Source organism: Pelophylax lessonae (genome assembly GCF_965119305.1).
Source record: "Pelophylax lessonae genome assembly, chromosome: 7".
Taxonomy (NCBI): Eukaryota; Metazoa; Chordata; class Amphibia; order Anura; family Ranidae; genus Pelophylax; species Pelophylax lessonae.
This window is the reverse complement of record NC_138774.1, coordinates 8,033,782-8,056,809: the sequence shown is the minus strand read 5'-3', so window position 1 is coordinate 8,056,809 and position 23,028 is coordinate 8,033,782. Positions and strand designations below refer to the sequence as shown.

Genomic DNA, 23,028 nt, shown 5'->3' with positions numbered 1-23,028 from the left:
GTTTAACCATGTCATAGTTACATAGTTACATAGTATGTGAGGTTGAATAAAGACAATAGTCCATCTAGTTCAACCTGTGTAGGTGTGTGTGGCTGTAATCATCTCACATACCCCTGAATGTTCTGATCCTTCAGATGTACGTCTAAGAGTCTTTTGAAAGCCACCATACTTCCCGCAGAAACCACCTCTTGTGGTAGAGAATTCCACAATCTTGTAGCCCTAACAGTAAAGAACCTCCCACGTTGCCTGAGGTTAAAACGCTTCTCCTCTAATCGCATTGTATGCCCCCGAGTTCTCATGCAATCCTTTCGACTGAATAGCTTTTTTTCTATGCTGAGATCACCATTGAGATATTTATAAATTGCTATCATATCCCCTCTAAGGCGTCTCTTCTCCAGGGAGAATAAATAAAGCGATTGCAGACGCTCTTCATAATTAAGGTCCTCCATTCCCCTAATTAGTTTAGTTGCCCTTCTCTGGACTCTCTCCAGCTCCAACACATCCCTCCTGAGGACCGGTGACCAGAACTGGAAAGAATACTCCAGATGTGGTTGGACCAGAGTTTTATAAAGTGGAAGGATTATAGTTTTATCTCTGGAATACATCCCTTTATTTATGCATGCTAATATTCTGCCGGCTTTGGCAGCTGCTGCTTGACATTGCATGCTATTTCTAAGGGTGTTTTCACACTTGGTGTAATTGCCTGGTCCGAACCCGAGTTCGATTGCTCCCCCCTCCCCCTGCCCCCGATGGACTGTGTTCACATTTGATTTTTGTATCCGAACCACGGTACACTTGTGTCAACAAGCTGCAGCCGGCGCATACTCATGTTGCTTGGCAACCGCTGTAAACGAGAAGGTGCCAAAATGGATAGAATTGCTTGCTTTGGTATGATTGCATTCTCATCCGAAGCGAACCGTACTGGAGTTCACATTATCCGTAGCCCAGACCACCCTTTTTAAGTGGACTCGGGTACGGTTCGCGGGTTTTCACATCATCAAAAAGAACCAAATTCTGACGTCATTCGAACCCGGGTCTGCACCAAAAGTGCTAGTGTGAAAACACCCTTAGTCTATCCTCTACCAAGACTCCCAGATCTTTCTCCATTTTTTGATTCCCCCAAAGGTTCCCCCCCCTAACGTATATTGTGCTTTTATGTTTTTAGTCCCCAAGTGCAAAACCTTACACTTCTCCACGTTAAACCTCATTTGCCATGTCGTTGCCCACTCCGTTATTTTGTCCAGGTCATTCTGTGATGGGTGTGATGGTCAGGTGTCAACAACCTATGGGCCATATAGCATGCAAGTTTAGTTTATTATAGTTTCTATGGTCTACAAAGCAAGAAAAGGTTCCCTTCTAGAATATTTCACGATAAATACAATGTTAATAGTTAAAATATTGTAGCAAAAACTTAAAACAATTGTATTTGTAGTAAGCCATTTTAATGCCTTTGGGCCCACATGAACCTCCACTGACTGCAGCAACATTGTTCCAATATCGCGAAACTCCCATAGCGGCCTTGCCCTACGCACAACTCACTTGTTATTCAAAGCTGCCACTCCAACTGTGCTTCTGGGGGTTGTCATGCTGGCGACATAATTCCATTGTCGTGCTTGAGGGTCCCACCGCTCCACCGTATTGAGGTAGCTCCATCCATCATGGCCGCCCACGGCATACATTGGACCTTCCAGCACCGCCACTCCTGCAAATCAGTTGAGAAGAAATTGACAAATGCAAGTTTCATCTACTCTTGTATCGGCAACCTGAGCGCTCAGACATTCCCTACAAGATCCATAAATCACACGAATAGCTGATCTAATCAAGGCTAATTAAACAAGTGTAAATGAAAGTGATTATTTCTCCGCAGACGCACGGAACACTGTGCATTTAATCATCTCCGCGTGGAATAAACATTATTAATTTAAGAGTTTGAGGCCGGGAGTGGGCGGTTATGTGTACGCGGCCCGCTTCCTGTGTCGCACTAAAATGTATTTAAGTTCTCTAAAGATCTATAGCCAATGTATTATTTATAAACTTTTCCTAATTAGTCTCTCGCAGAGGAAACCCACGCTGCTTGTTGATGGATTAAGTCTGCCCTTCACCGCTCGTGAACCGGAGATTTCCTGTCACTTGCCAACTGCAAAATGGCCTACAATGTGCTGACTGAGCGATTCTGAGGCCAACGTGTCCATCCTGGGGACAACAGATTGACGCTTTACTAACTTCAAAAGCTATGCTAGTAAAAAAGTAACTTCGTGATAGGGAAAGTGGAGGAATAACAAGAGCCAAGTTCGTTAAGTAAGCCTACCCAGAAATTCAATCTTTGTTAACCATTTACCACCGGAGGATTTTGCTGACTTACATCCAGGCCACTTTTTGCGATTCGGCGCTGTGCGACTTTAACGGACAATTGCGCGGTCATGCAACACCGTACCCAAACAAAATTAACGTCCTTTTTTTCCCACAAACAGAGCTTTCTTTTGGTGTTATTTGATCACCTGTGTGATTTTTACTTTTTGCGATATAAACAAAAGAAGAGCGAAAATTTAGAAAAAATAACAATATATTTCACATTTTTTTATATGAAATTCCCCCCAAAAAAATGTAAAAATCAAAATTTTTTAACATTTTCGGCCAATTTGTTTTATGCTACATATGTTTGGTAAAAGAAATTGCAAAAAGCTTATTTTGATTGGTTTGTGCAAAAGTTATTGCGTTTACTAACAAAGGGAAAGATTTTTGTCATTTTTGTTGTTTTTTTTTTTTTTAACGCGGAATGGCGGCGATCTGTGTTTTTTTTTGCGGGACTGCGACATTGCGGCGGACAGATCGGACCCTTGACTGACATTTTTGACACTTTTGGGGTTACCAGTAACATTACTACAGTAATCAGTGCTATACATATGCACTGTTACTGTAAAAATGACACTGGCAGCGAAGGAGTTAACTTTATTGGAGAGGGAGGGGTTAAGTGTGTTCCTAGGGGCGTGTTTCTAACTGTGATTGGCTGTGACTACTGGTGTAAGAACAGAGATCAACGGTCCTACATAGTAGAACCGTGTGATCTCCATTCTTACACAGGGGAGAATGACAGGCGGCTTTGTTTACATCAGCCGCCTGCCTTTCTTCTGGTGTAACGGAAGATCCCGAGTGACCTGCGGACATCGGGTCCGCCGGGCACACGCACGGGGGGGGGTCTGTGACCGCGCGGGAGCGCGCCTCCGGCGGCGCGCGGGAGCTCCCTAGAGCCTCACAGGCTAGCGACGTAGAGTTAAATAGAATACTATTATATTGACACATTCCCCGATTGGAGGTCACTGTGCAGCATTCACAGAAGACAGCGAACTTAATTGGCTGTAGAGGACACTTGCAATTATTGGGTAATAAAACCAGGAGTTCCATCACCTCTCACATAAGTATTCAGGTTTCTATTGCTATCTGTACCCCCACTAAGGAAGCCACCCGAGAAGAAACTGAGGGAAGGTTTTTTTACTCACCTAGTCCATGCCTGTGCGTTGACATTGGTGGCATAACTGACCACACCTTGGTGACTGGATTAAAGCACTCCACAGTGTTGGAGGTTTTCAGGCCATCACGCCCTCCAACCACATAGAGCTTGTTGTCGATCACAGCGACTCCAAACTGCAGGCGGCGCCCACTCATGGTGCTGATCTGAACCCAACTGTTTGTCCTCAGATCGTACTTCTCAATGGTTGTGGCACCTGTAAGGGAAGATAAGATACATCAGAGAACTATTTCAAATTAAGGACATTTACAGAATTTCACAAAAGTAAGTACACCCCTCACATTTGTGTAAATATTTTATTATATCTTTTCATGTGACAACACTGAAGAAATGACACTTTCCTACAATGTAAAGTAGTGAGTGTACCATACAAAGGGACCCAATGGGAGGCTGAGCTCCGAAGCAATCACATACATTAAGCCTTGTGTAAATGAGAACGGCAACCAGTCACTGTGGCGCACCGTAAAATGCCATTACTGGCACAGTCTATTTTAATTTAACTCTTGAATGAAACCATCAAATCCCTAAACTGTGAGAAGCAGAATTTTTCTTCAGGGTGGAACAATGACACTGAACTTTTCTGGTCTGTAAAAATATTGGGGTGAAAAAAATATATATATTTACATATATATATATATATACAGTATCTCACAAAGTGAGTACACCCCTCCCATTTTCCCATTTTTGTAAATTTTTTATTCTATCTTTTCATGTGACAACACTGAAGAAATGACACTTTGCTACAATGTAAAGTAGTGAGTGTACAGCTTGTATAACAGTGTAAATTTGCTGTCCCCTCAAAATAACTCAACACACAGCCATTAATGTCTAAACCGCTGGCAACAAAAGTGAGTACACCCCTAAGTGAAAATGTGCAATTTGGGCCCAATTAGCCATTTTCCCTCCCCGGTGTCATGTGACTCGTTAGTGTTACAAGGTCTCCGGTGTGAATGGGGAGCAGGTGTGTTACATTTGGTGTTATCGCTCTCACTCTCTCATACTGGTCACTGGAAGTTCAACATGGCACCTAATGGCAAAGAACTCTCTGAGGATCTGAAAAAAAAGAATTGTTGCTCTACATAAAGATGGCCTAGGCTATAAGAAGATTGCCAAGACCCTGAAACTGAGCTGCAGCACGGTGGCCAAGACCATTCAACGGTTAAACAGGACAGGTTCCAGTCAGAACAGGCCTCGCCATGGTCGACCAAAGAAGTTGAGTGCAGCATCATATCCAGAGGTTGACTTTGGGAAATAGATGTATGAGTGCTGCCAGCATTGCTGCAGAGGTTGAAGGGGTGGGGGGTCAGCCTGTCAGTGCTCAGACCATACGCCGCACACTGCATCAAATTGGTCTGCATTGCTGTCATCCCAGAAGGAAGCCTCTTCTAAAGATGACAAGAAACCTGCAAACAGTTTGCTGAAGACAAGCAGACTAAGGACATGGATTACTGGAACCATGTCCTGTGGTCTGATGAGGCCAAGATAAACTTATTTGGTTCAGATGGTGTCAAGCGTGTGTGGCGGCATCCAGGTGAGGAGTACAAAGACAAGTGTGTCTTCCTACAGTCAAGCATGGTGGTGGGAGTGTCATGGTCTGGGGCTGCATGAGTGCTGCCGGCACTGAGGAGCTACAGGTCATTGAGGGAACCATGAATGCCAACATGTACTGTGACATACTGAAGCAGAGCATGATCCCCTCCCTTCAGAGACTGGGCTGCAGGGCAGTATTCCAACATAACGACCTCAAACACACCTCCAAGACAACCACTGCCTTGCTAAAGAAGCTGAGGGTAAAGGTGATGGACTGGCCAAGCATGTCTCCAGACCTAAACCCTATTGAGCATCTGTGGGGCATCTGTTTTATTTGTATCCAAAAGATAAAATCAATTCAAAGTGTATCAATAATATAGTCAGAGACAAGAGATGAACGCATAGTAGTTGACGCGTTTCACGGATAAACGTCCGCTTAGTCGACTATGGTTACGACTAAGCGGACGTTTATCCGTGAAACGCGTCAACTACTATGCGTTCATCTCTTGTCTCTGACTATGTTATGGATACACTTTGAATTGATTTTATCTTTTGGATACGAATAAAACAGATTTTATATTTTTCACCTTCAAGTTGGAGTGTGGCTATTTCTCTCTATACATTACAGTTGCCTGGACTGCGGATTCTTGCTGCACCTTATTTTGATAGTTGGGATTATCTTATCACTGGAGCTGTTCTTTTGCCCTTTCTGCTGATCTGTATCTGTGGGGCATCCTCAAATGGAAGGCAGAGGAGCGCAAGGTCTCTAACATCCTCCAGCTCTGTGATGTCATCATGGAGGAGGGGAAGAGGACTCCAGTGGCAACCTGTGAAGCTCTGGTGAACTCCATGCCCAGGAGGGTTAAGGCAGTGCTGGAAAATAATGGTGGACACACGAAATATTGACACTTTGGGCCCGATTTGGACATTTTCACTTAGGGGTGTGCTCACTTTTGTTGCCAGCGGTTTAGACATTAATGGCTGTGTGTTGAGTTATTTTGAGGGGACAGTAAATTTACACTGTTATACAAGCTGTACACTCACTACTTTACATTGTAGCAAAACGTCATTTCTTCAGTGTTGTCACATGGAAAGATAGAATAAAATATTTACAAAAATGTGAGGGGTGTACTTACTTTTGTTAGATACTGTATGTGCTTCCACAGGTACTTGAGTACCCACATTCTTAGGAACACATTACTACACTCTGTGCTTATTATATCTAAAGAAAAACATATGAGTCATTTTTGCAGACCTGATTGGAAGGTTCATGCATTCCATTGGACATACAGGTGTAAGCAGACTTGTGGCTGTGTACACCTACTTACCTCCGGGTCCGATTCCATCCTCTAAAACAATTGAAGGGGGTCCGTTTTCTTCCAATTCAGCATATTAGATCAAAGTGAAGTGTTCATACTGGATCACAAATCCACTACATGGTCAAAAGTATATGAAACCTCCCTCTGATTGAGTTGTGATGTCTCCAGGGAAGGGTTTAGTTAATACTACATCATACAAAGACATGTTAGACAACAGCGCCCTTGTGGCAAACGTTTAATGAAGACCCTTTTCCTGTTAATAGTAAAAAAAAGTCCATTACTAGTAAAAAAATAAATAAATAAATAAATTCCATAAAAATATGCCATAGTTTGTAGCACTATAACTTATTGAGATTTTTTTTTTTTTTTACCAAAAACGTAACAGAATACATATTGGCCTAAATTGATAAAGAAATAAATTTTTTTTTTAATTTTTTACTGGATATTTTTTATAGCAGAGTAAAAAATATTGTTTTTTTTTTTTCCAAATTTGTTGATCTTTTTTTATTTATAGTTTAAAAAAAAAACAAAAAAAAAACGCAGAAGTGATCAAATACCACCAAAAAAAAAGCTATATTTTTGGAGAAAAAAGGACATCAATTTTATTTAAAGCGGTTGTAAACCTAAAATAAAAAAAAAACAGCAAGACAAAGGCATAATGAGCTATTATGCATCGCATACTAGCTCATTATGAATTACTTACCTTAGAACGAAGCCCCCGACACGGACCCCCTGGACACCGCTGCGGGCGCTGACATGATCCCACAGCGTCTCTTCCGGGTTCGGCGGCTCCGGCGCTGTGATTGGCCGGAGCCGCGATAACGCATGCGCGCGGGAGTCATTTTTCTGCAAGCTCCCGGCAAGGGAAGCTGAAGGTCCGCCGGACCTTCAGAGCGCATGCGCCGCTCGCGTGCACTGCAAATATCTCCTAAACCGTGCCGGTTTAGGAGATATTAATTGTACCTACAGGTAAGCCTTATTATAGGCCGCATTATAGGCTTAGCTGTAGGTAAAAGTGAAAAAAGCGGGATACTACCGCTTTAACCACTTTCCGTCCGCTCACATTGCTGCTACTGCAGCAATGTGGCTCGTTATTGTCCAGCGACGTAGACCTACGTCGCTGGACTCCTCCCCTTGTGGGCGGTGCGCGCCGCCGGAGGCTCGCTCCCGCTGTGTTCAGTCACAGCGGGAGTCGGGCCAGGGGAGGAGCAGCGGCGATCGCCGCCGCTCTTCCCCGATCGTCGGGGAATCGAGTGTGGAGATCCGCCCGCTTGTGTAAACAAAGAGGGCGGATCTCCTAAGTGACAGGCAGGGTCAGATTACAGGATTCAGCATAGCTGAACCTTCGATCTGTCCCTGTGTCACTCAGTCACCTCCCCCCACACATGTCAGTAAGCATGAGGCATACATTAACCCCTCCCTCTCCAATAAAATTAACCCCCTTCCCTGCCAGTGTCATTTTTCCAGTAACAGTACATATTTATAGCACTGATTACTGTAGTAATGTCACTGGTACCCCCAAAAGTGTCAAAAATGTCAGTCAAGGGTCGGATCTGTCCGCCGCAATGTCGCAGTCCCGCAAAAAAAAAATCGCAGATCGCCGCCATTACTCGTTATAAAAAAACCACCAAAAATGACAAAAATCTTTCCCTTAGATAGTAAACGCAATAACTTTTGCGAAAACCAATCAAAATACACTTATTGCGATTTTTTTTTTTACCAAAAATATGTAGCAGAAAACAAATTGGCCAAAAATGTAAAAAAAAAATTGATTTTTACATTTTTTTGGGGGGAATTTCATATAAAAAAACGTGAAAAATATTGTTATTTTTTCAAATTGTCGCTCTTTTTTTGTTTATAGCGCAAAAAGTAAAAATCGCACAGGTGATCAAATACCACCAAAAGAAAGCTCTGTTTGTGGGAAAAAAAGGACGTAAATTTCGTTTGGGTACGGCGTCGCATGACCGCGCAATTGTCAGTTAAAGTCGCACAGTGCCAAATCGCAAAAAGTGGCCTGGACAGAAGACAGCAAAATCCTCCGGTGGTAAAGTGGTTAAGTACAGCGTCGCACGACCGCGCAATTGTCCGTTAAAGTAACGCAGTGTCGTATCGCAAAAAAATGGCCTGGTCATAAAGGGGGGGGGTAAACCTTTCCGGAGCTGTAGTGGTTGAAACTTTTTACATTTCTTCAGTTGCTTCCTGGTTTCTGGCCTAGACCAAAATGATGTCATACATCACAGGAGTCTTCATGGGAGGAGGGGCTTTTCCACCTAAGCACACCCTCCTGCCTGCATGCCTGAGCTAAGGGCATATGGATTCCGGGAAGTAAATGCTACATACAGTGGGTACGGAAAGTATTCAGACCCCCTTAAATTTTTCACTCTTTGTTATATTGCAGCCATTTGCTAAAATCATTTAAGTTCATTCTTCTTCCTCATGAATGTACACATAGCACCCCATACTGACAGAAAAACACAGAATTGTTGACATTGTTGCAGATTTATTAAAAAAGAAAAACTGAAATATCACATGGTCCTAAGTATTCAGACCCTTTGCTCAGTATTTAGTAGAAGCCCCCTTTTGATCTAATACAGCCAGGAGTCTTTTTGGGAAAGATGCAACAAGTCTTTCACACCTGGATTTGGGGATCCTCTGCCATTCCTCCTTGCAGATCCTCTCCAGTTCTGTCAGGTTGGATGGTAAATGTTGGTGGACAGCCATTTTTAGGTCTCTCCAGAGATGCTCAATTGGGTTTAAGTCAGGGCTCTGGCTGGGCCATTCAAGAACAGTCACGGAGTTGTTGTGAAGCCACTCCTTCGTTATTTTAGCTGTGTGCTTAGGGTCATTGTCTTGTTGGAAGGTAAACCTTCGGCCCAGTCTGAGGTCCAGAGCACTCTGGAGAAGGTTTTTGTCCAGGATATCCCTGTACTTGGCCGCATTCATCTTTCCCTCGATTGCAACCAGTCGTCCTGTCCCTGCAGCTGAAAAACACCCCCACAGCATGATGCTGCCACCACCATGCTTCACTGTTGGGACTGTATTGGACAGGTGATGAGCAGTGCCTGGTTTTCTCCACACATACTGCTTAGAATTAAGGCCAAAAAGTTATATTTTGGTCTCATCAGACCAGAGAATCTTATTTCTCACCATCTTGGAGTCCTTCGGGTGTTTTTTTAGCAAACTCCATGCGGGCTTTCATGTGTCTTACACTGAGGAGAGGCTTCCGTCGGGCCACTCTGCCATAAAGCCCCGACTGGTGGAGGGCTGCAGTGATGGTTGACTTTCTACAACTTTCTCCCATCTCCTGACTGCATCTCTGGAGCTCAGCCACAGTGATCTTTGGGTTCTTCTTTACCTCTCCCACCAAGGCTCTTCTCCCCCGATAGCTCAGTTTGGCCGGACGGCCAGCTCTAGGAAGGGTTCTGGTCGTCCCAAACGTCTTCCATTTGAGGATTATGGAGGCCACTGTGCTCTTAGGAACCTTAAGTGCAGCAGAAATCTTTTTGTAACCTTGGCCAGATCTGTGCCTTGCCACAATTCTGTCTCTGAGCTCTTCAGGCAGTTCCTTTGACCTCATGATTCTCATTTGCTCTGACATGCATTGTGATCTGGAAGGTCTTATATAGACAAGTGTGTGGCTTTCCTAATCAAGTCCAATCAGTATAATCAAACACAGCTGGACTCAAATGAAGGTGTAGAACCATCTCAAGGATGATCAGAAGAAATGGAAAGCACCTGAGTTAAATATATGAGTGTCACAGCAAAGGGTCTGAATACTTAGGACCATGTGATATTTCAGTTTTTCTTTTTTAATAAATCTGGAACAATGTCAACAATTCTGTGTGTTTTCTGTCAGTATGGGGTGCTATGTGTACATTCATGAGGAACAAGAATGAACCTAAATGATTTTAGCAAATGGCTGCAATATAACAAAGAGTGAAAAATTTAAGGGGGTCTGAATACTTTCCGTACCCACTGTAATTCATCTGCCCTTACTCAAGATGCCCCCTGCTGGAGATGCTAGGGGAGTGTTTTAAAACGTGATTTCTCAACAACAGAATGCATGGAGACACGGATGGATGGATCAATGGATGAATGGATGGATGGATGGGGGAGTTTGCTTTGAATTTTAAAAATGAGTTGAATAGAACTTTTGGCTCAGATACAGTTCAGTTCCTCTCTAAATTAAATAAATAATTATAACTTTATAACGAGATCGCTGCTGTGAAGTTTCATTCTGTATATTTCTTGGCTTTTATGCAGACATGAGTCTAGAAGGCTGCTAAATAAATCTCTTCTATATCACTGATAAAGGAAAAAGATGACCAACGTCTTTTGTCTTCTACTTCACAAGCTTCAGAAAAGAGTAGAAATAGATTGAACCCCAGTCAGGTCACATAATAGCAAATCAAATTCTTTTTTTTTCATTTTTTTTTTATTCATCGTGAGCTACAAAAGAACCTATGATGAAGATTTCCAATCAGAGACCAAGGTTTTTATTTGAGGAACATTTTTTGCTATGTGCAAAGGGTTTCCCGTTGAATAGGACTGGACATCTGGTACCAGCAGAAGTTTTTTTTTTTCCAAAATCCAAAAAAGAATAAAGTGGTTGTAAAAGCAGAAGGTTTTTTTTTACCTTAACCACTTTACCACCGGAGGATTTTCCCGCTTTACGTCCAGGCCACTTTTTGCGATTCGGCACTGTGCGACTTTAACTGACAATTGCGCGGTCATGCAACGCCGTACCCAAACGAAATTTACGTCCTTTTTTTCCCCACAAACAGAACTTTCTTTTAGTGGTATTTGATCACCTCTGCGCTTTTCATTTTTTGCGATATTAATAAAAAAAATGCAAACATTTCGAAAAAATAACAATATTTGACAGTTAAAAAATATCCAATATATTCAATTTTTGTCATATATTTAGGCCAAAATGTATTTAGCTACATGTCTTTGACAAAAAAATTCTCAATGAGCGTATTTTTAACTGCTTTAAGACTGGAGGATTTTACACCATTCCTGACCAGGCCATATTTTGCAATTCAGCACAGCGTGAATTTAACGGACAATTGCGCGGGCGTGCGACGCTGTACTCAAAAGAAATTGATAGCCTTTTTTTCCCCACAAACAGAGCTTTCTTTTGGTGGTATTTGATCACCTGTGCGATTTTTACTTTTTGCGCTATAAACAAAAAAAAGCGACAATTTTGAAAAAACAACAATATTTTTCAAATTTTTTTATATGAAATTCCTAAAAAAAAATGCAAAAATCAACATTTTTTAACATTTTTGGCCAATTTGTTTTCTGCTACCTATGTTTGGTAAAAAAAATCGCAATAAGCGTATTTTGATTGGTTTGCGCAAAAGTTATTGCGTTTACTAACTACAGGAAAGATTTCTGTCATTTTTGGTGTTTTTTTTTTTTAACGAGTAATGCCGGCGATCTGCATTTTTTTTGTGCGACTGCGACATTGCAGCGGACAGATCGGACCCCTAACTGACATTTTGACACTTTTGGGGGTACCAGTGACATTACTACAGTAATCAGTGCTATACATATGCACTGTTACTGTAAAAATGACACTGGCAGGGAAGGGGTTAACTTTATTGGTGATGCAGGGGTTAAGCGTGTCCCTAGGGGCGTGCTTCTAACTGTACAGGGGCGTGGCTTGTGTTATAACCACAGAGACATACGATCCTACATAGCAGGACCGTATGATCTCTGCTGTTACACCAGGGAGAATGACAGACGGCTTTGTTTACATCAGCCGCCTGCCTTTCTCCCTCTCCAGCGGGAGATTGCAAGTGGCCGGCGGACATCGGAGCCGCCGGTCACACGCGCTGACTTTTTAGGGAACGAGCGGGGGCGGGAGCGTGCCTCCGGGAGCATGCCTCCGGCAGCGCACGCTCGCCCCCTAGAGGCTCATAGGCGAGTGACGTAGTACTACGTCACTTTGCCTGTACGGGGCTGACCGCCGCAGTAAATAGTCGTGCGGCGGTCAGCAAGCGGTTATAAACTCTTATAAAACTAACATGTTATACTTCCCTTTTCTGTGCAGTTGGGTTTTCACAGAGTGGCCCAGATCCTCCTCTTCTCGGGTCCCTCGTTGCTGTTCCTGGCCCCTCCGTTCTGTCCAGTGCCCCCACAGCAAGCAGCTTACCTATGGGGGCACCCGAGCCGAGCTGCAGCTTAGTGTGTCCATTCCGACACGGAGCTGCTGTTCGGCCCCGCCTCCCTTCTACTGATTGCCTAACTGACTTTAATTGACAGCCGCAGGAGCCATTATTAGGGGGGGGGGGCTGCTACACCCAGAAGGTTTTTTGTGTTAATACATAGAATGCACTAAGATAAAAAAAAAAACTTCTGGGCCACTTGAATGAATACATATATATTATAAATAATTTCATAAATATAAGTTAACCACTTTACCACTAGAGCATTTTGCTGTCTTACGTCTGGGCCACTTTTTGCGATTCGGCGCTGTGCGACTTTAACTGACAATTGCGCAGTCGTGCGATGCCGTACCCAAACGAAATTGACGTCCTTTTTTTCCCACAAACAGAGCTTTCTTTTGGTGGTGTTTGATCACCTATGCGATTTTTACTTTTTGCGTTATAAACAAAAAAAGAGCGTTTATTTTGAAAAAATAACAATATTTTTAACATTTTTTTATATGAAATTCCCCCCAAAAAAGATGTAAAAACCTATTTTTTTTTAAATTTTTGGCCAATTTGTTTTCTGCTACCTATGTTTGGTAAAAAAAAATCGCAATAAGCGTATTTTGATTGGTTTGCGCAAAAGTTATTGCGTTTACTAACTAAGGGAAAGATTTCTGTCATTTTTGGTGTTTTTTTTTTAACGAGTAATGGCGGCGATCTGCGTTTTTTTTTTGCGGTACTGCGACATTGGGGCGGACAGATCGGACCCTTGACTGACATTTTTGACACTTTTGGGGGTACCAGTAACATTACTGCAGTAATCAGTGCTATATATATGCACTGTTACTGTAAAAATGACACTGGCAGGGAAGGGGTTAATTTTATTGGAGAGGGAGGGGTTAATGTATGCCTGGTGCTTACTGACGTGTGGGGGGGGAGGTGACTGAGTGAGCCAGGGACAGATCGGAGTGTTCAGCTATGCTGAACACTCCGATCTGTCACTCCCTGTCACTTAGGAGATCCGCCCGCTCTGTTTACACAGGCGGGCGGATCTCCAAACTGGATTCCCCGACGATCGGGGCAGAGCAGCGGTGATCGCCGCCGCTCCTCCCCTGGCCCGACTCCCGCTGTGAATGAAAACAGCGGGAGCGCGCCTCCGGCGGCGCGCTAGCGCCGCCTACAGGGGGAGGAGTCTAGCGACGTAGGTCTACGTCGCTAGACGATAACGAGCCACTGTGCCGCAGTAGCAGCACAGTGGCTAGTGGTAAAGAGGTTAAAAAACAAACTTCTGACTTTACAACTCCATTAATGCATTCTCTGCATTCTGTGTTCTGCTCCCCCCCCCCCACCCCCACCCTTATACTTACCTGAGCTCGTTCTTGATCCAGCACTGTGCCCAAGAGCAGCAGCTCTCTCCGCCCTCTTTCTCCTCACTGGACATAGGGGCAATGGAGGGGGGGGGGGTCATTGGCTTCTGCTGCTGGCAATCACAGCCAGTGAGGAGAGAGCAAGGCGCGGGGCAGAGCCGTGCTGTGTGTGTCAGTGGACACACAGAGCCGACTCAAGATCGAGCCCGAATGAGTGCCCCTAGTGCAAACAGCTTGCTATGGGGGCACTCTGCAGGGGGGAGGAGCTAGGAGTGTGCAAAATCATTACGCAGAGCAGGTAAATATAACATATGTCTTATATATAAAAAATAAATTTACAATCAATTTAATTCTGGGATTGGGTGTTCTCTTCCTCTACACAAGTGACTTGACATGGTTGCAGCCACAGCCAGGGGCATAACTCTATGGGGACCCATAGCTAAATTTTAATGGGGCCCCCCAGTGACCTCTCTCTCTGTGACACCTGGCAATATCAATTCAGGCAATAATTGCAATTGTAGTTGGAATAGCACCCCACTATTGGGTATTAGTTGGAAGAATAGTGCCCCTTTATTGGTATCAATGGGAGGGATAGTGCCCTATCATTGGTATTAGTTGGAGAAATAGCACCCCATCATTGGTATTAGTTGGAAGAATGGTGCCCCACCATTGAAATTAGTTGGAGGAATAGCGCCTCGCCATTGATATTAGTTGAAGGAATAGCACCCTACCATTAATATTAGTTGGATGAACAGCACCCTATCATTCATATTAGTTGGAGGAAAAATGCCCCACCATTGATATTAGTTGAAGGAATAGCACCCCACCAATATTATTAGTTGGAGAAATAGTGCTCCCTCATTGGTATTAGTTTGAAGAATAGCGCCCCATCATTGGTATTAGTGGGAGAAATAGTGTCCTTTTTTTAGTATCAATGGGAGGGATAGTGCCCTGTCATTGATATTATTTGGAGGAATAGTGCCCTACCATTGATATTGGTTAAAGGAAGAGCAACTCACCAATAATATTAGTTGGAGAAAAAGTGCCACATCATTGGCATTAGTTGGAAGAATAGTGCTCCATCATTGATATTAGTAGGAGAAATAGTGTCCAATCATTGGTATCAGTTGGAGGAAGAGTGCCCCATCATTGATATTAGTGGGAGGATGAGATCCCCAACATTGATATCAGTAGGAGAAATAGTCCCCCATCACTGAAATTAGTGGGAGGAATAGTGTCCTATCATTTGCATCAGTGGGAGGAATAGTGCCCCATCATTGATATTAGTTGCAGGGATAGTGACCCATCATTGGTAATAGTGGGAGGAATAGTGCCCCATCATTGATATTAATGGGAGGAATAGTGCCCCATCATTGATATTAATGGGAGGAATAGTGCTCCATCATTGGCATTAGTGGGAAGAATAGCGCCCTACCATTGATATTAGTTGGAGAAATAATGCCCCATCATTGATATTAGTGGGGGGGAAAAGTGCCCCATCATTGCTATTAGTTGGAGAAATAGTGTCCCATGATTGGTATCAATGGGAGGATTAGTGCCCCATTATTGGTATCAGTTGGAGGAAGAGTGCACCATCATTGATATTAGTTGCAGGGATAGTGACCCATCACTGGTAATAGTGGGAGGAATAGTGTCCTATCATTGGCATCAGTGGGAGGAATAGTGCCCCATAATTGATATTAGTTGGAGAAATAGTGTCCTATCATTGGCATCAGTGGGAGGACTAGTGCCCCATCATTGATATTAGTTGCAGGGATAGTGCCCCATCATTGATATTAGTTAGAGAAATAGTGTCCTATCATTGGCATCAGTGGGAGGAATAGTGCCCCATCATTGCTATTAGTTGGAGAAATAGTGTCCCATGATTGGTATCAATGGGAGGATTAGTGCCCCATTATTGGTATCAGTTGGAGGAACAGTGCACCATCATTGATATTAGTTGCAGGGATAGTGACCCATCACTGGTAATAGTGGGAGGAATAGTGCTCCATCATTGGTATTAGTGGGAAGAATAGCGCCCTACCATTGATATTAGTTGGAGAAATAACGCCCCATTATTGGTATTACTTAGAGAAATAGTGCCCCATCATTGATATTAGTGTGGGGGGGGGGGGGGGGGAATAGTGTTACATTATTGCTATTAGTTGGAGAAATAGTGTCCCATGATTGGTATCAATGGGAGGATTAGTGCCCCATTATTGGTATCAGTTGGATGAATAGTGTCCCATCATTAATATTAGTTGGAGAAATAGTGGCCCATCATTGGTATCAGTGGGAGGAATAGTGCCCCATCATTGGTATCGGTTCGAGCAATAGCGTCCCATCATTGGTATTAGTGGGAGGAATAGTACCCCATCATTGGTATCAGTGGGAGGAATAGTGCCCCATTATTGGTATCAGTGGGAGGAATAGTGCCCCATCATTGGTATCAGTGGGAGGAATAGTGCCCCATCATTGAAATTAGTGGAAGGACTAGTGCCCAATCATTGATATCAGTGGGAGGAATAGTGCCCCATCATTGGTATTAGTGGGAGGAATAGTGCCCTATCATTATTATTAGTTGGAGGAATAGTGCCCCATCATTGGTATTAGTTGGAGGAATAGTGCCCCATCATTGGTATTAGTGGGTGGAATAGTGCCCTATCATTGGTATCAGTGGGAGGAATAGTGCCCCATCATTGGTATTAGTTGGAGGAATAGTGCCCCATCATTGGTATCAGTGGGAGGAATAGTGCCCTATCATTGGTATCAGTGGGAGGAATAGTGCCCCATCATTGGTATTAGTTGGAGGAATAGTGCCCAATCATTGATATCAGTGGGAGGAATAATGCCCTATCATTGGTATTAGTGGGAGAAATAGTGCCCTATCATTATTATTAGTTGGAGGAATAGTGCCCCATGATTGGTATTAGTTTGAGGACAATTTCCCTAATCTTTGGTATCAATGGGAGGGATAGAGCTCTATCACTGGTGCCAATGACAGAAATAGTCCCTTGTAGCAGTGGGAGGAATAATGCCCCAAGGGTTGGATAAATGCAAGCGAAGGGCCGCATCTGGCCCATGTTTGGAGACCACTGCTCTATGCGACTCTAATCAAGGACATTTTAGCTTGTTACACACAGTACCATGAAAAATATGCCGTATCTGAAACTAGGGCTGCTTTAATGTGCTTACAGTATGTAGAAGATGATGGTGGTTGAGTAACCTGAAAAGAGTTAGCTGTCTAAATATTCTTTGGATAATTTTTGCTTCAGAGATTTTGGCTCAATCTCTTGAATTCAATTCTCCCCTTCTTCTAAAGACATTTTGGAAGTCTGTGAAGGGGTTTTAACATGAAAGATTTTGTTGTAAGATCTCAGTGTGATATGCTGAGTGGATTGCCTGTGTATTTGGCAGAGGTGACACTTCTATCTATAATTCATTGTATCTTGTGTAGGATAATCTTCCGTCTACAGCGCCGGGCTTCTGAGTGCCACCGTATTGATTGTGTTTGTCTGTCCGTCACTCTGGATGAAGGTGAAAAGGGAGAGGATTGCAGATCACGCAGGGGGATCAATGTTAGCACCCCCGTAAGCACTTTTCTTTGATGGCCTGATGTACTTTGCTGTCATTTCAGACAACTAAATGCATTGTTCTTCCACAGCTATAACAAAAGGGAGGGGATGTGTCAAGGCAGAGTCGAATCCTACTTGTCCATGCCCCCCCCCCCCCCATTCTTCCAGGCTTCAAGATGGAAAAGCATTGCCCTTGAGAAAATACCTTTCTTTGAAATGCCCTTTAGTATTAACCTAGCCTTCCTCAACTGATTTGGCACACCGGAAACACTTGAAATAATGTTTAGGTCTCAAGGAACCCCTACTGAAAATGACTACATCTACAACTCATGGTATATTATCATGATTAGTGTTTTATACAGTAAATATAGGCAAAAATAAAAGAATAAAAAATGTGGTGTTTGTTTTTAAGTAAAATGTAAAAAATGAATAATAATGGCCAGAAAAAAATTCAGACCATGAATACTGTAATGTCTCTTCACATTGGTGGTTGGTGGAAAAGTGCTGCCATAGACTGAGGGCCAATTGGTGAAGGCCCCACTCAGGGCTGAGACAAGGGGATGGCCAGGAGGGGTAGCTTCCATGAGAGAGTGGCCGGGGTGGGGGGGTGGGTTTGACCCTGTGACGATACTCACCATCACTGGGAGTGAAAGACAGACACTTAATGGTTTGGATTGGGACAGTAATATTTGTCAGTCATATCTCTCAAGAAATATGTCCCACTTTACACTGTGAGACCTATAGCCTGTTGCCATGAAGTCTGACTCCTAAATATCATAGCAATACCTAGATGTGTATTCCATGTACTTCAATGTAGGAGACGGACAGACTGTCATTGGCAGTCTTATCCTATTGTCTATCTATTGAGGTGGAATGTGGATTGTATTAAGTCTGCCTGTCCCATTGTTAAATGTTAATGAGCCCACATTGTTCTGGCCAGATGGCTAGATAATTAGTTCAGGATAATTCTGTTTCTGTATACAACTTAATCTGCATATGATAATGTAATCAGACAACTCCTGACCTGTGTGTGGTATTATGATCAGAAGGGGGAGGTCCATGCTGTATATAAATTCTGTGTGGCTGTTCAATAAAGAGTGATTCCAGTACAAGCTAAGTTGTTGGCTAGCTTTGTATGAGGGCAGCTGGGAAAATCTGGTATATATGTTCATGACTGCAAGGAAGCCGTATATTGACAGAAGACCACAAGTGCAGTGTGGGTCACAGTTCCATTATAGACCCCAGATCAGAGGCTGTTAACCATTGAGCTGAAGCTTGATATCTGTTCTGACAGTTATTACCGCATTACATGCTACAACATGGCCACATCATCCACCCACAGCTGACATGAAAAACACACCATTAATGTACAACTACCTTCTAGCTGCTGGGAAGCAATTGATTGGCCATGTACACCGATCAGCCATAACATTTATGAACACCCACCTAATATTGAGTATGGCCCCCTTTTGATAAAACAACCAGGAGCCATTGAGGCATGGACCCCAAAGTAACATCCCCATGAATGGCAGGACCCAAGGTTTTCCAGCAGAACACTGCCCAAAGCATCACACTGTCTCTGCTGACTTGCCTTCTTATACCACATTCTGGTGCCAACTCTTTCCCAGGTAAGTGATGCACCCGGCCATCCACATGATGTAAAAGAAAACGCGATTCATCAGACCAGACCACCTTCTTCCATTGCTCCGTAATCCAGTTCTGATGTTCATGTGACCATTGTAGAAGCTTTTGGCTGTGGACACGGGTCGCCATGGGCTTCACAGCCCCATAAACAACAAACTGCCCATTTTTTTTATGCTTTCCCAACATCAACTTCATGGACAACATGATCGCTTGCTGCCTAATATATCCACCCATTTTCAGATGCCATTGTAACAAGATATTCCCTTTACCTTTCAGTGGTCATAACGTTATGGCTGATTGGTGTATGTGCATTGCATACTCCATGCCAAGCATAGACGACTTAAGCAAGAGAGTAGAGAATGGGCACAGGGCAGGGGACTCAGTTCTACACCCCTGCCCTGGGCTATGGATGAACCTGTCCCAGTACTGCCCCCACCCCTCTTATATTGCTTGTGAGTGGGAGAAGGATCGACTTACGTTACTTAAATGCAAAAAGAGTGCCCTCTTGGTGGTCAATGGAAAGAATGCTGGTCAGTGTAGGCTACTTATTTTGATAATCACTATTCCCATGTCTATGGCTCTGCCATGGGGCATTAGTGTTGAAAGGCAAAGGATTAATCTACTACCATTCAAGCTCAAAGAACCCATAGCAACCACCAGGGTCGTACATTCACAATCCCTGAACTTGTGGGGGGGAGCATCTATGATCAGTCAGGGGGGCCTAATCTGGGTAACAAATCTCCAGGGCAGCCACCAAAATACATTCCACTGGGGGGTCAAATACAACTGCAACACAAGAGAATAGTTACAGAGTAGGTGAGGTTGAATAAAGACAATAGTCCATCCAGTTCAACCTGTGTAGGTGTGTGTGGCCGTAATCATCTCTCATACCCCTGAATGTTCTGATCCTTGAGACGTACGTCTAAGAGTCTTTTGAAAGCCACCATACTTCCCGCAAAAACCACCTCTTGTGGTAGAGAATTCCACAATCTTGTAGCCCTAACAGTAAAGAACCCCCCACGGTGCCTGAGGTTAAAACGCTTCTCCTCTAATCGCATTGTATGCCCTCGAGTCCTCATGCAATCCTTTTGACTGAATAGCTTTTTTTCTATGCTGAGATCACCAATGAGGTATTTATAAATTGCTATCATGTCCCCCCTCAGGAGTCTCTTCTCCAGGGAGAATAAATCAAGCGATTGCACACGCTCTTCATAATTAAGGTTCTCCAATCCCATAATTAGTTTAGTTGCCCTTCTCTGGACTCTCTCCCACTTCAACACATCCCTCCTGAGGACTGGCGACCAGAACTGGACAGAATACTCCAGATGTGGTCGGACCAGAGTTTTATAAAGTGGAAGGATTATAGTCTTATCTCTGGAATACATCCCTTTCTTTATGCATGCTAATATTCTGCTGGCTTTGGCAGCTGCCGCTTGACATTGCATGCTATTGCCTAGTCTATCCTCTACCAAGACTCAAAGATCTTTCTCCATTTTTGATTCCCCCAAAGGTTCCCCCCCTAAAGTGTATTGTGCTTTTATGTTTTTAGTCCCCAAGTGCAAAACCTTACACTTCTCCACATTAAACCTCATTTGCCATGTCATAGAATAGATAGGAGTGCCTCTAAGAGAAGAGGTAAAGTGGGTTTACAGAATGGGATGCCTGTCGCCCAAAATAAGTTCTTGTACTTCTTTTGGGTATTAGGCGTCCCGCGATTCTGTTTGTGCGATTTTACCGCGGTTCGTGGGGCGACAATCGCGGCATAATCACGCCGCATTTGGGGTGCCATTGCAAGTCACGGGAATCGTACGGGCGTCCCCCAGCTTGCAATGGTTCGGGGTCGCGGGCAGAATCGCGGCAGTTCTGCCCCCGATCCGAAATGCCTATATATGAATGGAGCCTTACTGTTTTTTATTGGTTGAGCCAGATGGACTTCTGTCTTTTTTCAACCTGACAAACTACCATGGTAAGTGTGTACCTGGCTATACCTTCAGGTGAGCACTATTCATTCCATCTTCTGGAAACACACTTTACCTCTACTCTTAAAGGTGCCCCTATCTATTTTCTTGTGTCACAGTTCTATGAACCTCTAGAACAGTTAAATCTTTTCTATTTCTGTAAATCTGGATACAATTGGTCAAATGGTTATAATTGTACTTATCATTCTTGGAAAATCATTATTTGTCTGTATTATTACTTTGTACCTTTTGTGGCATCCATTCCCCCCACTGCATAGAGGGCCCCGACCGTAGACTTCCTGGGTTTGGTTCGGGGGCTTTGCATCATTGACCGTCTCTCAGGGAGTAGATGGTATTTCATGGCTTCCATCAGGAATTTCTGGCATTCCAGGTCATTGGCAAACATCGGACTGTTCTCCAGGTCTGCAAGGAGCTAAAGTCAAACTTTAGTCAGTCACACACGCAATGAAAGGTTCTTTATGTTCTACTGGTTTATGTTTAATCAAATTATATTAGCCAAATGTTTAAAATATATGCCTACAAAACTGAGACAGATCATATTAACCACTTTAATACCGGGCGATTTCTGGCACTCCGATCCTACATCATCAATTTTTTGGCTAGAAAATTACTCGGAACCCCCAAACATTATATATTTTTTTTTTTAGCAGAGACCCTAGGGCACAGGTGTCAAACACAAGGCCCGCGGGCCGAATGCGGCCCCCCAGGCCATTTCATGTGGCCCTTGCACCTCTCCTGCAGCTGCAGCACCCCCCTTGTTTCCTGCCCCCACCTTGTCTCAGTAGTCCACAGTAGAGAGGACAGAACTCCTTTGCCAGATCCAGCACTTCTCTGTGCAGCTGCAGAAAGGCTTGCCTTTACCCAACCCCCCTTCCCAGCAGTTCGCAGCAGAGAGGAGGGCAGAACTCCTCGTGCAGATCCTGCACCTCTCTGTGCAGCCGCAACACCACCTTGTCTATGCCTCCCCTGATCTGAGCATTTAGCAGACTCTGGAAGCTGACCCCAGCCCTCCTCTGGTCCTCCTCCAGACCCTGTACTTTCTTCTTCACAGATCCACCCGCATCTTCTTCCTGGCATTAGCACAAGGCAATAGGGTGCATTGTGATGTAAGGAAGGGTGGGTGACTCTTGACTTCTGATGGTGAGGGGGGCTCTTGACATCTCTTGTAAGGGTGTAAGGGGGTGTGGCGTGCTCTGAACATCTAATTTTACAGATATAACCGGCACTTTGATGGCAACCATAATGCTGATGCGGCCCACGATGAAATTGAGTTTGACACCTCTGCCCTAGGGAATAAAATGGCGGTTATTGCAACTTTTTATGTCACACTGTATTTGCGCAGAAATTTTTCAAACACGTTTTTTTAGGAAAAAATAAAACAGTTTTGTGAATTAAGAAAAAAAAAAACACTAAAGTTAGCCCAATTTTTTTGTAGAATGTGAAAGACAATGTTACGCTGAGTAAATAGATACCTAACATGTCATGCTTTAAAATTGCCCACACTCGTTGAATGACGCCAAACTTTGGTACCTAAAAATCTCTATAGGCGATGCTTTAAACATTTTTACAGGTTACCAGTTTACAGTTACAGAGGAGGTCTTGGGCTAGAATTATTGCTCTTGCTCTTACGTTCGTGGCGATACCTCACATGTATGGAATGAAAGTCGTTTACATATATGGCCTCGACGTACGCATGCGTTCGCTTCTGCGTGCGAGCACGCGGGGAAGGGGGCATTTTAAATTTTTTTCTATTGTTTATTTTATTTTTACACTTCCCCTTTAATTAGTTATTTATTTATTTTTGATCACTTTTATTCCTATTACAATGAATGTAAACATCCCTTGTAATAGAAATAGTGAATGACAGGTCCTCTTTATGGAGAGATGTGAGGTCAATAAGACCTCAGATCTCTCCTACAGGTAGTATTGG

At 43.6% G+C, this 23,028-nt stretch overlaps 1 protein-coding gene across 1 annotated transcript in view; it reads right to left on the bottom strand.

Annotated features, from left to right (window-relative positions):
* The window catches only part of KLHL4 (kelch like family member 4), a 131,821-nt gene that overhangs the window by 33,141 nt on the left and 75,652 nt on the right, over positions 1-23,028 (bottom strand). Inside the window, exons 5-7 of the mRNA XM_082264350.1 lie at positions 21,324-21,510; positions 3,498-3,722; positions 1,540-1,702 (exon numbers count right to left, since the gene is read on the bottom strand). Coding sequence (XP_082120476.1) covers positions 1,540-1,702; positions 3,498-3,722; positions 21,324-21,510 — 575 coding nt within the window. The remainder of the gene's footprint in view (positions 1-1,539; positions 1,703-3,497; positions 3,723-21,323; positions 21,511-23,028) is intronic.